This window comes from Drosophila obscura, unplaced genomic scaffold (assembly GCF_018151105.1).
Source record: "Drosophila obscura isolate BZ-5 IFL unplaced genomic scaffold, ASM1815110v1 contig_1, whole genome shotgun sequence".
Taxonomy (NCBI): Eukaryota; Metazoa; Arthropoda; class Insecta; order Diptera; family Drosophilidae; genus Drosophila; species Drosophila obscura.
In genome coordinates this window covers 6,305,839-6,321,174 of record NW_024542679.1, presented here as the reverse complement: position 1 = coordinate 6,321,174, position 15,336 = coordinate 6,305,839, and the positions used below count along the sequence as shown (strand labels likewise).

Genomic DNA, 15,336 nt, shown 5'->3' with positions numbered 1-15,336 from the left:
CTTACTCCTAGCCATGTGCAGCCAAGGCTAACAGCAGCTCCCCATCGAGCCATCCAGCCACAGACTGGGGCTAAAGATGAAGTGGCGGCGGGGAGGGGGTTTTGTTTCTTGGTTTCCTTTGTTTGTTTTGCCGAAAAAAAACGCATGTTTCCTGCTTCCGCTGCTGCAGTCACCACCGCACTTCTCTTGAGCTGAGGTACGATATCTGTCGTCTAGCCAGGTGGTGAGAGGGGGAGTCACTCAACTTTGTGGGCGGGGTGGAGGAACTGAAACCAACTGCCATATCATCCCACAGCTAACTCCTCCTCATCGACAGCAAATCCTCTGCCTCCTCCCCGCCTCATCGACAATGGGAACAAAGAAGAGAGTTTTGTTTTGACGCGTATTTCCATTCGGCTTTTTCGGGTTGCCCCGGACAACCGGCGTAAATGGTATAGAAAAACATGTCTGGTATGCACCGAATGGGGGGGGAGAGGCGTAGCGGGAGGAGGGTGGAGGCCACTCCAACAGAGGGGTTGCTGCAGACAGCACGTGTCTGCAGCACTGCGCCTGCCCGTAAAATAACAAAAATCAGCTGACTGGCTGAATGAAATGGAATGAATGAATGTTGAGGCAGCAAAGTAGCCAACACTCGAATGTGCCCCAACATAACACACACAATATTAAGTACATACAGACGAGTAGTAGATGTGACTAACAGAGCTAATCTATTAACAGACGAGGCGACGACGACAACACCTTGAACTTGAGGTGAAGCACTGACTGCGACTTTTAACCCAGAGCAGCACTCGCCAAAAAAAACACCGAACAAAACATAAATGTTGGCAACTATTTTAACTAAAAACCTCTGGCTTGGGGGACAATGGCAGAGGGTCAGTGACTAATGAAATCTCGAGGGGCCACAGTAAAGCAAAAGCAAACTCTAGAGTGAACCATTAAATTATCCCTTGCTAATTTCAAAGTATTTTTTTAAGCTTTTTTGGATGTTATATTTCTGATCCAAAATTTAAATTAAAAATTAAAATTAAAATAAAATAAAATTAAATTAATTTAATAAATATTTTGTATTTTTGGTATTTCGATTGGAATTCTGAAGTGTTTTCTTTTATAAAATTTGAAGCATTATTTTCTAGTATTTCTATTATTTATTATGACTAAAACCCAGCGCATTTAATATACCTTAACCACTCTTGGAATACCGTGTAAAACGATTTAAAACCAGAGTGAATCCCAGCCACGTTGTAAGCCCATGTTGACGTTGTAATTTTGCATCATTACCACCGCCGTCCGAACCTCCCCTCGTGTCAGTGCGGCGTGGGAAAGTGAAGAGTTGGAGCGCGATCTTCATAGAGTTGCCCCTGCCCTCCCCCCCCAAACTTGAATCTCTGCTGCGATCTCTGCCATCTCTGGAATCTCTCTCTCGCTCTGCTGTGCTCCATTCCATTGTTTGAAATCTTCATTAGACTCTTCCATTGCTCACTCACTTAGTAAATTGTTTGGCGCCTTTGTGAGTAATTGTCACTCGAGTCATTTCCCTCTCTCTTTCTCTCTCTTTAACCGAAAATTGCAGGCACTTGAGAGGTTTGCCAAAGCAAATCTCTTGTCTGTGGAGTTGCATAAGTCGATTTATTGCTTACTTGGGGACTCATAGTGACGCGTCATATTATCTTGAGGGGCCCCCTCATCTTTCGCCCTTCTTTTCCTCTGATATTCCTGATGCCACCTGAGAGATTCATGTGCCCTCTGCTGCTGCCATACGATCCCATCCGCTTGACTTTTATTTGCGGTTCTGTAGGGGCCTGCAGATATGTACATATATCACGTTTAAATATTATTAGCTGTGAGCTGTGCATTTATATGTGCGTATATACATATATACGATTTAATTTGCTTGAGTTGCGGCTTTAACCTTCCTCGAACACCGCTCGAACCTTGATTTATTGCTATTTCTTGCCCCCCAAGTACTTGACACAGAGAGCAATGCCAATGACAGCGCCGCGACCCTCCAAAAGCAAAGATTGCCCATTCGCATTTGGCATTCCACGTTGCTGGAGATGCAACAAGTCTTTTGGCTTGCATAAATTTTCAATACCTCAAACGAATCTGTACATTTACGAGGCACTACATACAACTCCATTAGGCTGGGAGATAGATGCCGTGCGAGCTGCTCATAAAGAGCCATCTGCAGAGCCATCTTCCTCCCCGACACCACCACGATGGCGATGTGTGGCGTGCAATCATTTATGCCGCGCCAAATAGTTTATAAAACAATTCATTTTGTTATATCATTAGGCGGCCTGCTGCTCTGCCGCATTGCGCCGCACACAGAGCTGAGCTGAGGTGATCGCGTGATCACTCTCAGTCTCCGTATCGGTCGCCGTTTCGCGTTCACTTTTTGTTGGCCAAAAGAAATTTATAATTACGGCATCGCATCAGAGAAAGATTCAATTACAAAACATGTGAGATACGAGCTCTCCGAACAGCGATACTTGGGGGGGATGTTGGCCAAACTGCACATACATTCCACTTAAGGGAAACTATCGGGGAAAACATCCATCAGCTGTGGCATTCTGTTGGGCAAACACTAACCAAAGTGGACGTGGACATTGGCAATGGGTGTGCTAGATGCTAGCTCCTTGCCACACCTCGGAATGGTGGCAGCACTCAAACTAATTGCTTGCTAAACGGTTTCCAAACGGCAATTACTGCATTAAAACTATCAAACAAATAGCCAAATACGTGGCGTAGCCCAGGAGGAGCAGCCAGCCATGCGCGTGTCTGCACTTTGACCTATCAATCCCGGTGGGGGTGGAGTCCCACACCCATATCTATCTGTGGCCCATAGATAATCCGCAGACACAGCCCGTTGACCCCCCCGCACTTCCATTATTCCATTAGTTAAGCTTTTACTTTGATTTCGTTTCGTTTCCACTTTGAACTTTAGCCGCAAGGATGGATTTTCCTTCGAGTTTTCCTGCAACTAAAAAGATCAGACACAAAGGTGTCACACAAAGTCTCTCAGCTGTCTCTGGGCTGGCTCAGGTAGTTTTAAACTGGCTTAAACACCTGGCCAGCCATCCTCTCTGCTCTTGACCACTTTGCGCGCTGCTGCCTGTCCGCGCGCGCGGACTGTGTCTGTCTTTCTGTCAAAATTTTCCCCAATTAATGAGCAATTTAGCTGTCAGCAGGTCTCGCCTCGTTTGTTTTTACATACCTGCCGAAAACACCAACGAAAATGCAAACACCAACAAAAATGCAAACGAAGCCTCTGCCTCGGATTCAGATTTGGATTTCGGATTTCGGATCTGCACTGCTGGGACCACCTATCCTATGCTTGGACCTGCAGCAGCAAAAAATCTGCGCTCATTCGTCTTTCATTGGTTGTCGCGTGCAGTTCGGTGCCTTTTTCGCTCGCTAAGTGCTCACCAAACCCCAAGCCACACACACGTGTGCAGTGATTGTAAAACCACGTGCGCAGGGCAAACAGTGCTGGCCAAACCAGCTGCCCAGTTGTATCTCCTTTATCCTCCTCGTAAAGTAAACCCCTGGCAGTGCTTGCAGAACCCCACGTGCTCAGTGCTTGTAAAAGTGTAAGTGCGCTTCGTTTTTCTTTTTTTCCTTTTTTTTTGCATTGCCAAACATCGAAAACAGTGGAACTTGTTTCTTAGCGGTACTTAAATGTTGGCCGTCGCTATAAAAAAAAAACTCCAGCCAAGCCGTAATATACACTCACTCGTATTCGTACCAGATTCTGGTATAAGTGTCAAAGCCAGGCCCCCAACTTCTTGACTCACGCTGTGAGATAACTTTGGGGGAAATGATACAACATCCAGAATCCAGAATATACCGATACATGTCGCCATGCCATGCCATGTCTGTTGGCTGGTGACTAATGCGAGAGATTCAGTTGGCGCGACTTTTGTGAAAAATCGTATAACGGCAGCAGACAAATGTGCGGCAGCGGCATTTCGAAATATGTGGATTGAATCTCTGGCAAGACAAAGAACCAGCTCTGAGCAGCGACAGAGATGATCAATGGAAGTGCTGAAGCAATATGCTTAGATTCGATTAAAGATCAGCCGCATCGCTTCAAGTGATTGATTTGATTTACTGAGAGAATGGCATAGACCGAGTTGCTACTGTCTAGGAATGCCTCAAGCCGCGAACCATAAATATTTCAAATGTCAGAGGATTATCTCTCTCTCTCTCTCTCCCTCTCTCTCTCTGTTTGGCACCAATCCCAAAATCCAACCAAACAACTTGCCTCATTAACCGCCGCCTGTGGGGAGCTGGCAATGAAAATGAGACCTAGCCATAACAATAACCCATCTTGCAGCAGCAGCCGCCATTTGGAGAAGGAAATTCCATTTCCATCTATAGGAAAAACTGTACTGTTGCCCAGCGCGGCTAATAAATGGCCATTCAATGGATGTGGATGTGGATGGGTATTGGGTATGGGTATTGGGTATGGGTCACCCCTATTAAAGGAGAAAGTTTACTTTTGGCTTTGGCTCTGGCGCAAAAAACTAAAATCTCAGCAGAAATAAAAGGCTGCTGCTGCCTGTCGATCGGATGTGCATTCTACTGCAGGGGAGAGGATCCCCAATAAGGCTGGAGACCTCTCTCTCTCTCATTAGTGGCTTGGAAAATGCCTTGTCACGAGTTTCCCCTATTGATGAAGGGGCGGGGACGGGGAATGGGAGAACCCATTGAGGAAAACGCACGTTTTTAATGCAGTCCAATCTGGGCAGCAGCATGCAGCATGCCTCTGGTGCACAGTGTATCTTGCTTATATCTGCATCTGGCAGATACGCGAAACTCTTAATTGCCACACTTTATGCACACACTCCTCCAACTGCGGTCTATCATCTCTAACTAACCCTCTGTTTGTCTCGTCTCTTGCAGCAATCCGCTCATTGCAAAAAGTAAAAGTCACTCGGGCATATCAGCAGCACCAGCAGCAGCAGCACCTCTGCCACCCAGCATTGGCGGCAGCATCGTTGGCCCCCAGTTGCCCCCACTTGGCAGCGGTTTCGTCAAGTTGCGACATGTAGCAGAGGAGCACGAGGAGCAGCAGCCCAGCACATCGTCAGCGTCAGCGAAGGAATCACCAAAGCAATCATCGCAATCAGCGAGCGATAAGCAGCAGACAGCTGAGGAGCAGCAAACAACAGAAGACACATCGAATCCCACTGCTCTGCCCCAGTTTCTGCAAGGCGTGCGTCGCTCATCGACCCAGGTGAGACCCTACCCCCACCCCACCCCACATTGCCATGTCTTGAATCATTCAATCCCTGATCTTTGCCTTCTTTCCTTTATCCAGGTCATGGGGCCCGATCAGCGCACACTTTCGATGGCCAAGACCACCTCCATTGCGGATCGTCTGGCGGCGCTGCAGAAGAGCGGCGAGGATGGCTGGCGGAAACGCATCTCGAAGCGCGACGAAGTCGATGATATACGCCGCGAAAACTTTGTAAACGTGAGTTCATTTCCATTTACACTTTTCATTCCGTTTTGTCTCTGGGTTAAACTTGAATCTGCCGCAGCCGCTGCCACTGGCGCTGCCGCTGCCTCTGGCTCTGCGCATGCGTGCCTCTGTGGAGCGCAACGGATCCGATCTCTCGATCTCGATCTCTTTGGGATACCCATTTCAATTGCGTGAAAAGTGTTTCCTTATTGTTAATCGTTTTGTTTTGCGTTTAACGTTTTGCTGCACATTTGACTCGTGTGTTTTCCTCCCCCCTCCCCCCCTCTCTTCTGTTGTTATTTCTGCAATGCTCCCGTTGCCTTGCTTGTTGTGGCATGATGCCAACAGAGCGTTAAAGCTGACGGCAATGACATAATAATAATAATACGAAAAGTGCAAGTGATATTGAAACAGCGTAACTGGCGGAGGGGTGGTGGAGGGTGTTTTGTGAATGGGGGTGACTTATATACGAGTGCGAGTGCATTTGGAGCAGCCTGAGTCACAGAAAAGATTTATGATATCAAAGATAAGGTGCGCTCGCTCATACTCGGCATTGCGTTGATTCTTTTCGTAAACAATCCTAAGCAGATTCGCGTAGTTCATTGGTGGTAGAGGAGAATGTATCAAAACAACTTTTATCTCAGAAACCGCTCGCTAAACTAAAAACATTACTTACATTAAATTACATTACTTCTGTCGTATATAAAATCGAAAAACGGAAACTTAAACCATGAAAAGGAAATCCAAGAATTAACTTTCACTTAAAAAGGAATTTGGTTGGTGTCTTTTTGAGATCCTAGAGGCGGTGAGCAGCAAAAGCAATAAAGTAATGGCATTTGAATATTGCGCCAACTTTTATGCTTGATTTTTTATCTTACACCCAAAAGTATGCTACGCAATCTGAATCTATTGCTTCCATTTATTGCCGCCGTCCGTAGTGGCGCTATTTGTTTTTGTGCTGCAACAAACAGACGCCAGTGGCGCCAGACAAACAGTTTCATAAACATCCGCCGCAAGCGTCTTTGTTGCCTGTTGCGTCTATTTAAACTTTAAATATTGAAGTTTAAATCGGGGTTCGAATATGTAGAGGGCAAGCCACACCAGAGGAGCTTCAGTAATTTAAAATAATAATGAAATATTTCTTTCATTCGAATGAAAACGAAACTTGCAGTTGTTTGATGTCACTAGCGGCGGCGTTTAGTAAACCTAGTTGTTCCGCCGTTAAATTTCACTGCCCATGTCCAAAAATAACAACTGTCTATTATCTTTTATGGGCATGACCACATATCAGAGCGGCACTTGCACCGCTTGCAAAAATGCCAGAGACATGGATACAGCGACAGATTCCGTTTGGACTGTCAATTAGCTGCCGCCGCCGACGCCGCTGCCAGCTTTGGGCCATAAATGAAGTTTAGTGAACTTTTCCCCAACCCCCCTCTCACTCACTCACGTTCCCCTCACTCTCTCCCTTGGTTGTGCCTGATTAAACGGTTACTTCTGGTCCATAATTATGCGGGTCTTCTGCCTGCTTCCCTGCCCTGCAGACTCCCCCCGAATTGCACAAAGTAATCACATTTAATTACGTCTGGAAACCCCCCCGCCTCCTCCTGCCACATGTGGGGCTTACTCATCATCGGCCTCCTCCGGGGTGGCAGCTGTGGGTTGGGCGTTGCAAGATGAAGAGAGAGAGAGAGAGAGCGAAATGTTGTGAGGAAATCATGTCAAAGCGATCTTCTGACCCACACACCATTCCAAAATATACTCCCCACTCCGCACTCCGCACAACACCCCACTCTGTGGCGAGGCAAATGAGTTTTGAAGTGTTGTTGGCAGCGAATTACATGCCACTTGGAGTGGAGCTTCTTGCTTCTCATTTTGTTGTTTGTTTCGTTACGTTTATGCCGCCTCAAGCCTACAGCAGTACAGTGGGACAAGGTCAATGGGAAGTGACAGAACAGAGCATGGGAAGAAGGCAAATTTACCCCCACCGTTCTACCCTCATTTTCCATGCTGCGGCAAGACATCATTTTGACGTCCATTAGACTACAATTTATTAATAATTAAGATGACTTTCTGCTTCTGTATTCCTCTTTCTGCTCTGCTCTGATGCTCGGAAAAGTCTGCGCATTTCATGCGCTGTTTGGCAGAGATCCCAAAAAGCAGAAATCAAGGTGGCGTATGAGCAATTAGTCGGGCCATCTCGGGCTGACGTTGTGTCCCCAAAGTGTGCGCAAAAAGAGGTCTGGTCTCATATAATTTAGCACAATTTATCAAGCTTGCGATCGGCTGCAGCATGAAAATGCGCATAATAATGAAGGGCAGCGGCGACGGAGAGAGAGAGATCCAAGAGAGAGAGAGAGAGAGAGAGAGGAGTCGCAGTGGAAGCAGCATCCCAGTTAAATATAGACGGGACTCCTCTTCGTGGAGCTGCAGCCCACTCACTGGTGCTTCTCCTCCTGCTGTACTGCTGTCCTGCTGCTGCCAACTTCCATTTTGCCATAATTTTCCCTCAAAACTTGCCTCTTGTGGGCTGTGTGGCAGCAGCAGCAGCAGCATGGTCGGGCGTAGTCGTTGCTGCAACAATTACAAACTGAGCAAAGAGAAGGAGCATGCCATGAAGGTTGTCTTGGGGTTTGTGTTTGGGTTTGGGTTGGGGCTCTGTTTCTAACTAGCAGATTTTGTTTTTGTTGTTGCTGTTGTTACTGGAGGAGCCACGAGCAGAGCTCTCTGGCTGGCTCGGGGTCCAGCATTTGATCTCTGTCTTGATCTTGAACGTGCTCATCTGCCGCCCAGCCTCCTCGCCTCCTCGCCACATGTCCCATGCCTCATGCCTCAGACTGTTGTAAATTGTTTTGTAAATTTGATATACTTGCAATTTTTTGTTTGCCTTTTTGCTCTGCCTGTCCTCTGGTTACTTCATTATTCTTATTGTTGCTGCTGCTTCTGCTGCTGCTGTACTTGTTCATTAGTCCATGCCACATGCCCCGGCAGGGAGCAGGCAACAGCCAGCAGCAGCCAGCGGCCAATGACAACAACAGTAGCCCCAAGTTGTTCCATAAACTTCTAAAATCAACTGCGGCCATATCGTTGTACCCCTCCGTGCCCGTCCCCATCCCCATCACAGGCTGCTTCTCCGTTTCCTTTGCGTGTATCTCTGTATCTGTATCTTTGTGCTGCTTGTATCTACAAGCTGCAAGTATGCGGCTGGCTGCTGCCCGCCGCTGCCTGCCTGCCTGCCTGGCCGCCTGCTTATTGCTGATTATTTTTATTGCCTTCTGTGTGATTCATTTATTTTCTTTGCTGCCCTCCGATTCCGATAAGGTGGCTGTCATGTCGTCTAGTAAAAACTCTTTCATTTCGCTTTTTCTTGTATCTTTGTATCTCTTTTTTTTTTGTCAGCTACTTGTCAGCACTTGTACCTCTTGGCTTATTGAATTTTTAGACAATTACCTCATTGTATTGCTCTGCATGATGGTGATGAACTGAACTTGATTTATTTTTAGTTGGGATTTAATTAAATTCGCGTTAGGCCCTGCATTCGGGCTGTGATTCATCTGAGGAATTTCTGGGCCCAGGCCCAGACCCTTTTTTTTGCTCCAAAAGTTGAGTGCTCCGCAGCTCTCTCTTTCTCTCTCTCTCTCTCTCTCTCTTTGTAGTTGCTCCTCTCTCCTTCCTTTGTTCTCCTCTTGAAGGCCCTGTCCCCACAATGATCTTGTTTATTACGCTTAGTTTAATTTCAAAAGGCCTTTTCCTCCTGCTGCCTTCTCTTTTCCCCCGGCACTTGGGAGAGCAGCAGTCACCGCCTCCACTTCGTCATCAGATCGGTCTCTCTCGTGGGGGCTCTTCCAGAGCCGGCTTTGAGCAAGCTTTTGGAGTCTCTCGCACTGTAACTTACGATCCATTCACAGTCGCGGTTTCGTGGCGATCGGTTCGGCACTCGCGTTAATTTCCTTTCCACTTGATCTTTTTTTTTATTGTTATTATTAGAGCTCTATGCATTTACGAGTATTACTCTGCTGCTGCTGCTCTGCTGATGCCTGCCGTTGCAGCAATTGACATTAAAATTGATAAGCGCGCAAAACTATAAATAGAGTCCCGGTCCTCGTCCCGTCCCCGTCCCGTGCCGCCGCCTCTAGTTTTAAAACCCGCTCTTTCTACCGATCCGATCTCTCAGAGTCGGAGCCTCAGCCTCAGCCTGCCATTCGGGTTGCATAAAAAGTAATGTGAAGTGAATTTCCTGAATTGCATAAACATCAACTGTCAAATGCAGCAGCAGCAGCAGGAAGCTGCTTGCAATATTTATTCATAGTTTTTCTAGCATTCGCTTCGAGGTGAAAAAATGTTCAAAAATTATTACGAAATATGAAAAATCCAAATATATTTTAATACAAAAAGTGTTACAAGGCTGGCTATTCCACTTGTCCACTCGCACGCGCCACCGAGACACCGAGCCACCGAGCCACCGATCCACCTATCCACCTATCCGCGATCCACCCACCCGACTATGGCACCTCCAAGAAAGCAAAAAAGCAACTTTCTCAAAAGTGCGATAGCCAAAAACAAAATCATCAAATGTGACCGCAATCCGCTTGGCCATTACAAATCGTCAAAACAGAAACAGAACCACAGCCAGAACCAAAAACCCACGCAAATTGTTCAAAAATAACTCAATTTGATTTTACTTAGACCGAAAAGTGCTTTAAAATGTAAGGGGGCATCTGTTTTTCCCCCTACAATACATATACATATAATAGATGGGAAACTTATAGAGCATATAGTTGAATAGAATGGAAAATCTTACAGATAAATATATTAGATGGAAAATCTTACAGAAAGATGACACAATTTTCTAAGGTCAAGAATTCTAAGGCAAAGTCAACAATTAGCAATAAATTCCCATAAATCACAAAGGGGCATCAGAGCAGGCATTTGTTCCTATTGCTATTCCTATTGCCATTGCTATTGTTGTAATTGCCATGATTGTTTTCGTTGTGGCTGTTTCTCGTGTTCTATATTTGGTTTATTTACATACGTGAGCTGTTTGCATATGTCGCAGTCATTTCTCTCGGTGGAGCAACAACGCAGCTGATAAAGCCCAGCAAATAAACGGCGATGAGAAATTGTATGTAATGTGGAAAGCCATGCAAATATTATACACTCTATGTAGAACAACACCTTTTCCTTCCCCGTGAAAGATATAGTGAATTTAGTGCATTATTTTCCGATGCTGCAATTTAAACGATTTGGGGAACCTTTTTTCTTTTGGGAGATTTCCAACCAATTTCCATCAATCAACCAAGACAGAGTTCCTTTCCCTTCCTTTTGCGATCATCAAAGAACTTCATTGAAATGAAAGTTGCACATCTTCTGGCTCTCTCACTCTCTCACGACTGCATCTGCTGCCTCCTCTCCACCCGCAGCTGCTTATCAGCGGGCAGCGGAGAGCCCACAACAACAGCAACATGACCCAAGGGACCCGAACGGCCAAACGGAGAGACAGCGAAGAACAGAAGAGAATTCTGCGCAAGTGCAGCCGAGACAGGCCGCAAAGGGTCAGAGCGAGAGGCCAATAACTGAACGAAAGCACAGCATCATAAAGCACAGAGAGAGCTGAAACAGAGAGAACAACAGAAAGAGAGAGAACAACAGAGAGAGAGAGAGAGTGAGCGAGGGCAAGGCGTAAAGAAGACAAGCGACGCGCGCAGCTTTCGTTAAGTTTTGGGCTGCAGTTGGGGGGGCCGTCGCAGCGCCACAGCGTCACCGCATAGTTCAAGACGGGGATCCAAAGAGAACGAACGACCGCGAAGGCGCAACGGAATACAAAAAGCGCGTCCACTAGCAAAGAAAACACAAATAAAAAATAAAAAATAAATAAACGCCGCACAAAAAATTGCAAAATTAATACGAATGCTCGTAAAGCTCTCGGGTCTGCGTGGCGGGAAGCAAGGGGACACTACGACACTCGTATCGGATGTCAGACGGCGATAAAAATACACAAAAATTAAAAACATAAATACGCGTGTTAATGCAATTCGAATGGCAAAGTGCAGCGGACAGCACTTGACGAAAGGTGTGTGCGGCTGAGTGGGCGAGTGGAGTGGGGAGAGCCAGGATATTTAATTCCAGGGGAAAACATTGCAAAATTGAAGAAATTTTGCACAGTTTTCCCCATCCTCTGAAGATTTAAAAAGAATGCCAGAAAAATCAGTAATAAGTAAATTGTATATTGTATATAACCGTTCCCTGTGTAGAGTGAATGTGATGCCATAATACATTAACATTTGCCGCTTATCGAATACAAATATACAAAAAAAAAACTGCACACGATATCAAAAGCACGAAACGAGCGAAAAAGTGAACCAATAAACCAGACCAGTCGAAAGCGAAACTAATTTGTGATAAGAACATCCGACGGATACGATGGACGTGACAACGGACTACATGGTCTACCTGGAGATGGCCTGGGAGTGGGCGGGATGCCTGCCCTACCTGCTGGTCACCTATGTGCTGCTCACTCTGCTGCCCCAGTCCCTGGTGCGGATGAAGCGCTTCGCGGACGCAGACTACGAGGCGAATCGCCACAAGTACCATCGCTGCTACGGGCCCGAGCTGTGCTGCCACGTCCAGGCCCAGGAGGCGGCGGCGGCCACCAAGCAGAAGCAGAAGGCGCGGAAGCCCGTCACACGCGTCTACCCCAAGCGGCAGACGTCCACAGCGGCGAGGGAGGAGCCGGCAGTGCCGGCGCCAGTCAAGCGGAGCAATGTCACCAAAATCGCACGCATGTTCGAGACGGGTGCCACGCGACAGGTGAGCCGGGTATCGCCTGTCCTGCCCGAGATCCGGATGTTTGGGGCCAGCGATGACTCGCACGACTCCACGCCCTGCGCCTCCCGCAAGACGAGCATCGCCACACAGCTCTCCGCGCAGCTGCAGCACATCGAGCAGGCGATGCAACTGTGGCAGGAGCTGGAGGAGGAGCCCTCCAAGAAGTCGTCCCCCTCGCACAGCGACTGGGAGCCGATGACGGTGCCCGTGGTTCGACGCACTCGCGGCACCTCGGCCACGCCCTCGACTGCCTCGCCGCTCAGCAGTTCGCCGGAGCCAGCGTCTCCAGTGCTGCTGCGGCAGCCGCCGTCGCTGTGCCTCAAGTCCAGCATGGAGGACATCTTCCAGGTGATTGCCAGGAGCGCAGAGGAGCCGCACTCCTTCTATGCGGACTGCAACAGCCTCTCGCCCGTCACCAGCATCGACGACATCCTCTCGGAGCGCAGGTTCTCGCGGCCATTGTCCGCCTACTCCATCACGGATCTGCTGAACGAGGAGCTGGCCTCCTGCGTGGAGGAGGCCACCTATGTGAATGACACCCGATGAGGCAGATGGAGATCAGTTCTTAGTGCCATCCAACCTCCCATCCACCCATGGCCCATGAGTCAGAATCGGAATCGAAATCAAAATCGGGTCACCCGGAAGACTTTTGCCCCATCCTAATCGTACCCTCGGTCGCCTTTGTTCCCCGCGATTGCGCTGTGACTCACAAATGGCGGGGAGGGGGGGTCGCCTTGCCACGCCTTCCTATAGTTTCATATAGTTTATGCAGCCCCACCCCCCGCCTGCTGCTTCCATATGCATTTTGTTTGTTTAATCGATAAAAACTTAAACAAAGCAAAGTCAACTGCGGAGCATCAGAGATCAGTCGATTCCCCAGTACTTATTTAGCCGTCAGTTATGTAGATGTATATGTATATGTACATATATGTTAATTTTGTCTCATTTTGTCTCTGGGGTTAAACATAGCATGGCGATGCATCATCTCATATGTATAACTATATCGATCCTATCGCAAATTAAATATGTATTAAATATGTATGAATATGAATTTCTAGTATTATATCTATGATTAAATGTATGCCTTAAACTAAAAGAAAACTGTATAAAATGCAACAAAAATACACGACACAACGAAGCAATAATTGCGAGTATATCAAACAAACAAACAAACAAACAAACAGGCGATTCTCTTTCGTATAAACAGCTGCAGCAGCAGAGAGGAGCAATCGAATGCGACTGCAAAAAGTTGTTTATTTTTATTTATTTCTAGCAAACAGTGCAGTTGCCTGCCTGCACGGTCGCAGCAGCTGCTCGGTTATTTATTTTGCATTTCTGTGGGTACATTTTTTGCATCAAAAGTGGCATCATCGAAGCGTGTCTTCGCGACGTCTAAGCCAGCAATTTGTCAAATAAATTGACGCAAATCAAAATGTTATATGAAGCTTTCATTAATTATAAATTGCCGAAACGTTGGGAAGCTGCGAGAAAGAGGGGCAGAGAGAGGGAGAGATGAGGTAATTCCTTTGCTGTGGCTTTTTATACCCGTACTCAAAAAAGAGTTAAGGGGTATATTAGATTTGTGGTAAAAGTGGATGTGTGTAACGCAGAGAAGGAAACGTTTCCGACCCCATAAAGTATATATATTCTTGATCAGCATCAATAGCCGAGTCGATATAGCCATGTCTGTCTGTCCGTCTGTCCGTCTGTCTGTCTGTCTGTCTGTCTGTCTCGATGAGCGCCTAGATCTCAGAAACTATAGGAGCTAGGGCAACCAAATTTGGTTTCCAGACTCATGTGATATCCCACTGCTACAAGTGTATTTCAGAATTTCGCTCCGCCCCCTTCCGCCCCCACAAAGGACGAAAATCTGTGGCAGGCACAATTTTAAAGATACGATAAAACTAGAAACGCAGTATCGTAGAGAATGCCCATACCTACCAGACTGCCGAATCTGAATCAGATCGGATCATAATTATAGCCAGAATGAAGAAATTAATTTTCTGTTGCTTCCCCTGCCCCCTCCAGTCAACGACCAAACAACTCATTTTCCTTCTCGCTCGCACACTCTGCCGCGTTCAGTGCGCGAGCAACCCCTAGCGGAAAAGATGTAGAATATGAATAGTACATCTATAATCTACATGTTAGATGTAAAATATACATTGTAGATGTAGATGTAGATAACAGATGTAGCAAAAAAATGTAATATGTAAATTTTTTTTTTTAATTCTAAATTCTGAAAATCATATGCTCAAAAATGTAAATACTGACTGAGTACGGGTATAAGTAGAGTCGCGTCTTTAGAAGCGACTCACACGTTCCTTCTCGTTTTGATTGATTTGATGGCAAACCAAAGGCAACGGAGCGCAGATAAATAATAAAGAGAGGCCGAGATACTCCTATCGATGGCATACCCTACGGTGAAAGGTGTGGGGCATTTCAGCGGAGGCCAATGAACTGTGGAACATTGCAACACTTGTTGCAATCATCTGTGGCTTGGCACAGAAACGACAATGGAAAACCACAACAGACAGCGGCGGGCTTATCAATCCAGACTCTGTCTGTGGCACTCGCGAGTGGAATTAGCCACTCCCCAATCAAATTGAATCAAGAACAGCCCTAATGGTTTTGGATGGCTGCGACTGGGTATATTTCCAGTTTAATGTTGAGGCTTTTCTGGCCACACATTCTGCACTTGAACTTGACCAAAAAGCCACCTTAACTTGGCCTATTTGATTCGTATTCGCTATGGCCTTTTCCGCATTGCAAAACAACAAAAGAAACACAACAACAAATGAGCATATTCATATGCTAATTTTAACATTTTCAGTAGTTTCAAATATATATTTGCTGCGCAAGCAACAACAACAATTCAAATGTCACGCAAAAACAGCGTCAGCGTCAGACAGTCAATAAAATATAATAAATTGGCATTTGTTTGATGATATTTGTACCTTTTGGATGAGTGGTTTTTTGGCTAAGGTAGGTTCCCCTTTTGGGGGGCGCTCCTTCACAAAAGAATCTCTTACCTTTTTGGAGGCACC

The 15,336-nt window shown here is 46.5% G+C and overlaps 2 protein-coding genes across 6 annotated transcripts in view; both read left to right on the top strand.

Moving 5' to 3' along the window:
- Positions 1 to 15,336, top strand: part of LOC111067494 (supervillin-like) — a 58,906-nt gene that overhangs the window by 37,745 nt on the left and 5,825 nt on the right. For 3 of the 4 annotated variants that reach the window (XM_041594071.1, XM_041594072.1, XM_041594074.1), the window contains 2 exons: positions 4,906 to 5,239; positions 5,324 to 5,479. In XM_041594071.1, coding sequence (XP_041450005.1) covers positions 4,906 to 5,239; positions 5,324 to 5,479 — 490 coding nt within the window. Of the gene's footprint in view, positions 1 to 3,460; positions 3,591 to 4,905; positions 5,240 to 5,323; positions 5,480 to 15,336 lie in introns of those variants that run through there. The other variant, XM_022356584.2, reaches the window with a different exon arrangement.
- LOC111067498 lies at positions 9,511 to 13,450 on the top strand. 2 transcript variants are annotated; one of them, XM_022356589.2, is made up of 2 exons: positions 9,511 to 9,685; positions 11,719 to 13,450. In XM_022356589.2, exon 2 carries the CDS (start codon positions 11,888 to 11,890, stop codon positions 12,836 to 12,838), a length of 951 nt encoding a protein of 316 aa, XP_022212281.2. In that variant the 5' UTR covers positions 9,511 to 9,685; positions 11,719 to 11,887; the 3' UTR covers positions 12,839 to 13,450. The 2 variants fall into 2 exon arrangements, with proteins under 2 accessions (XP_022212281.2, XP_022212280.2); XM_022356588.2 differs by lacking the exon at positions 9,511 to 9,685 and adding an exon at positions 11,325 to 11,537.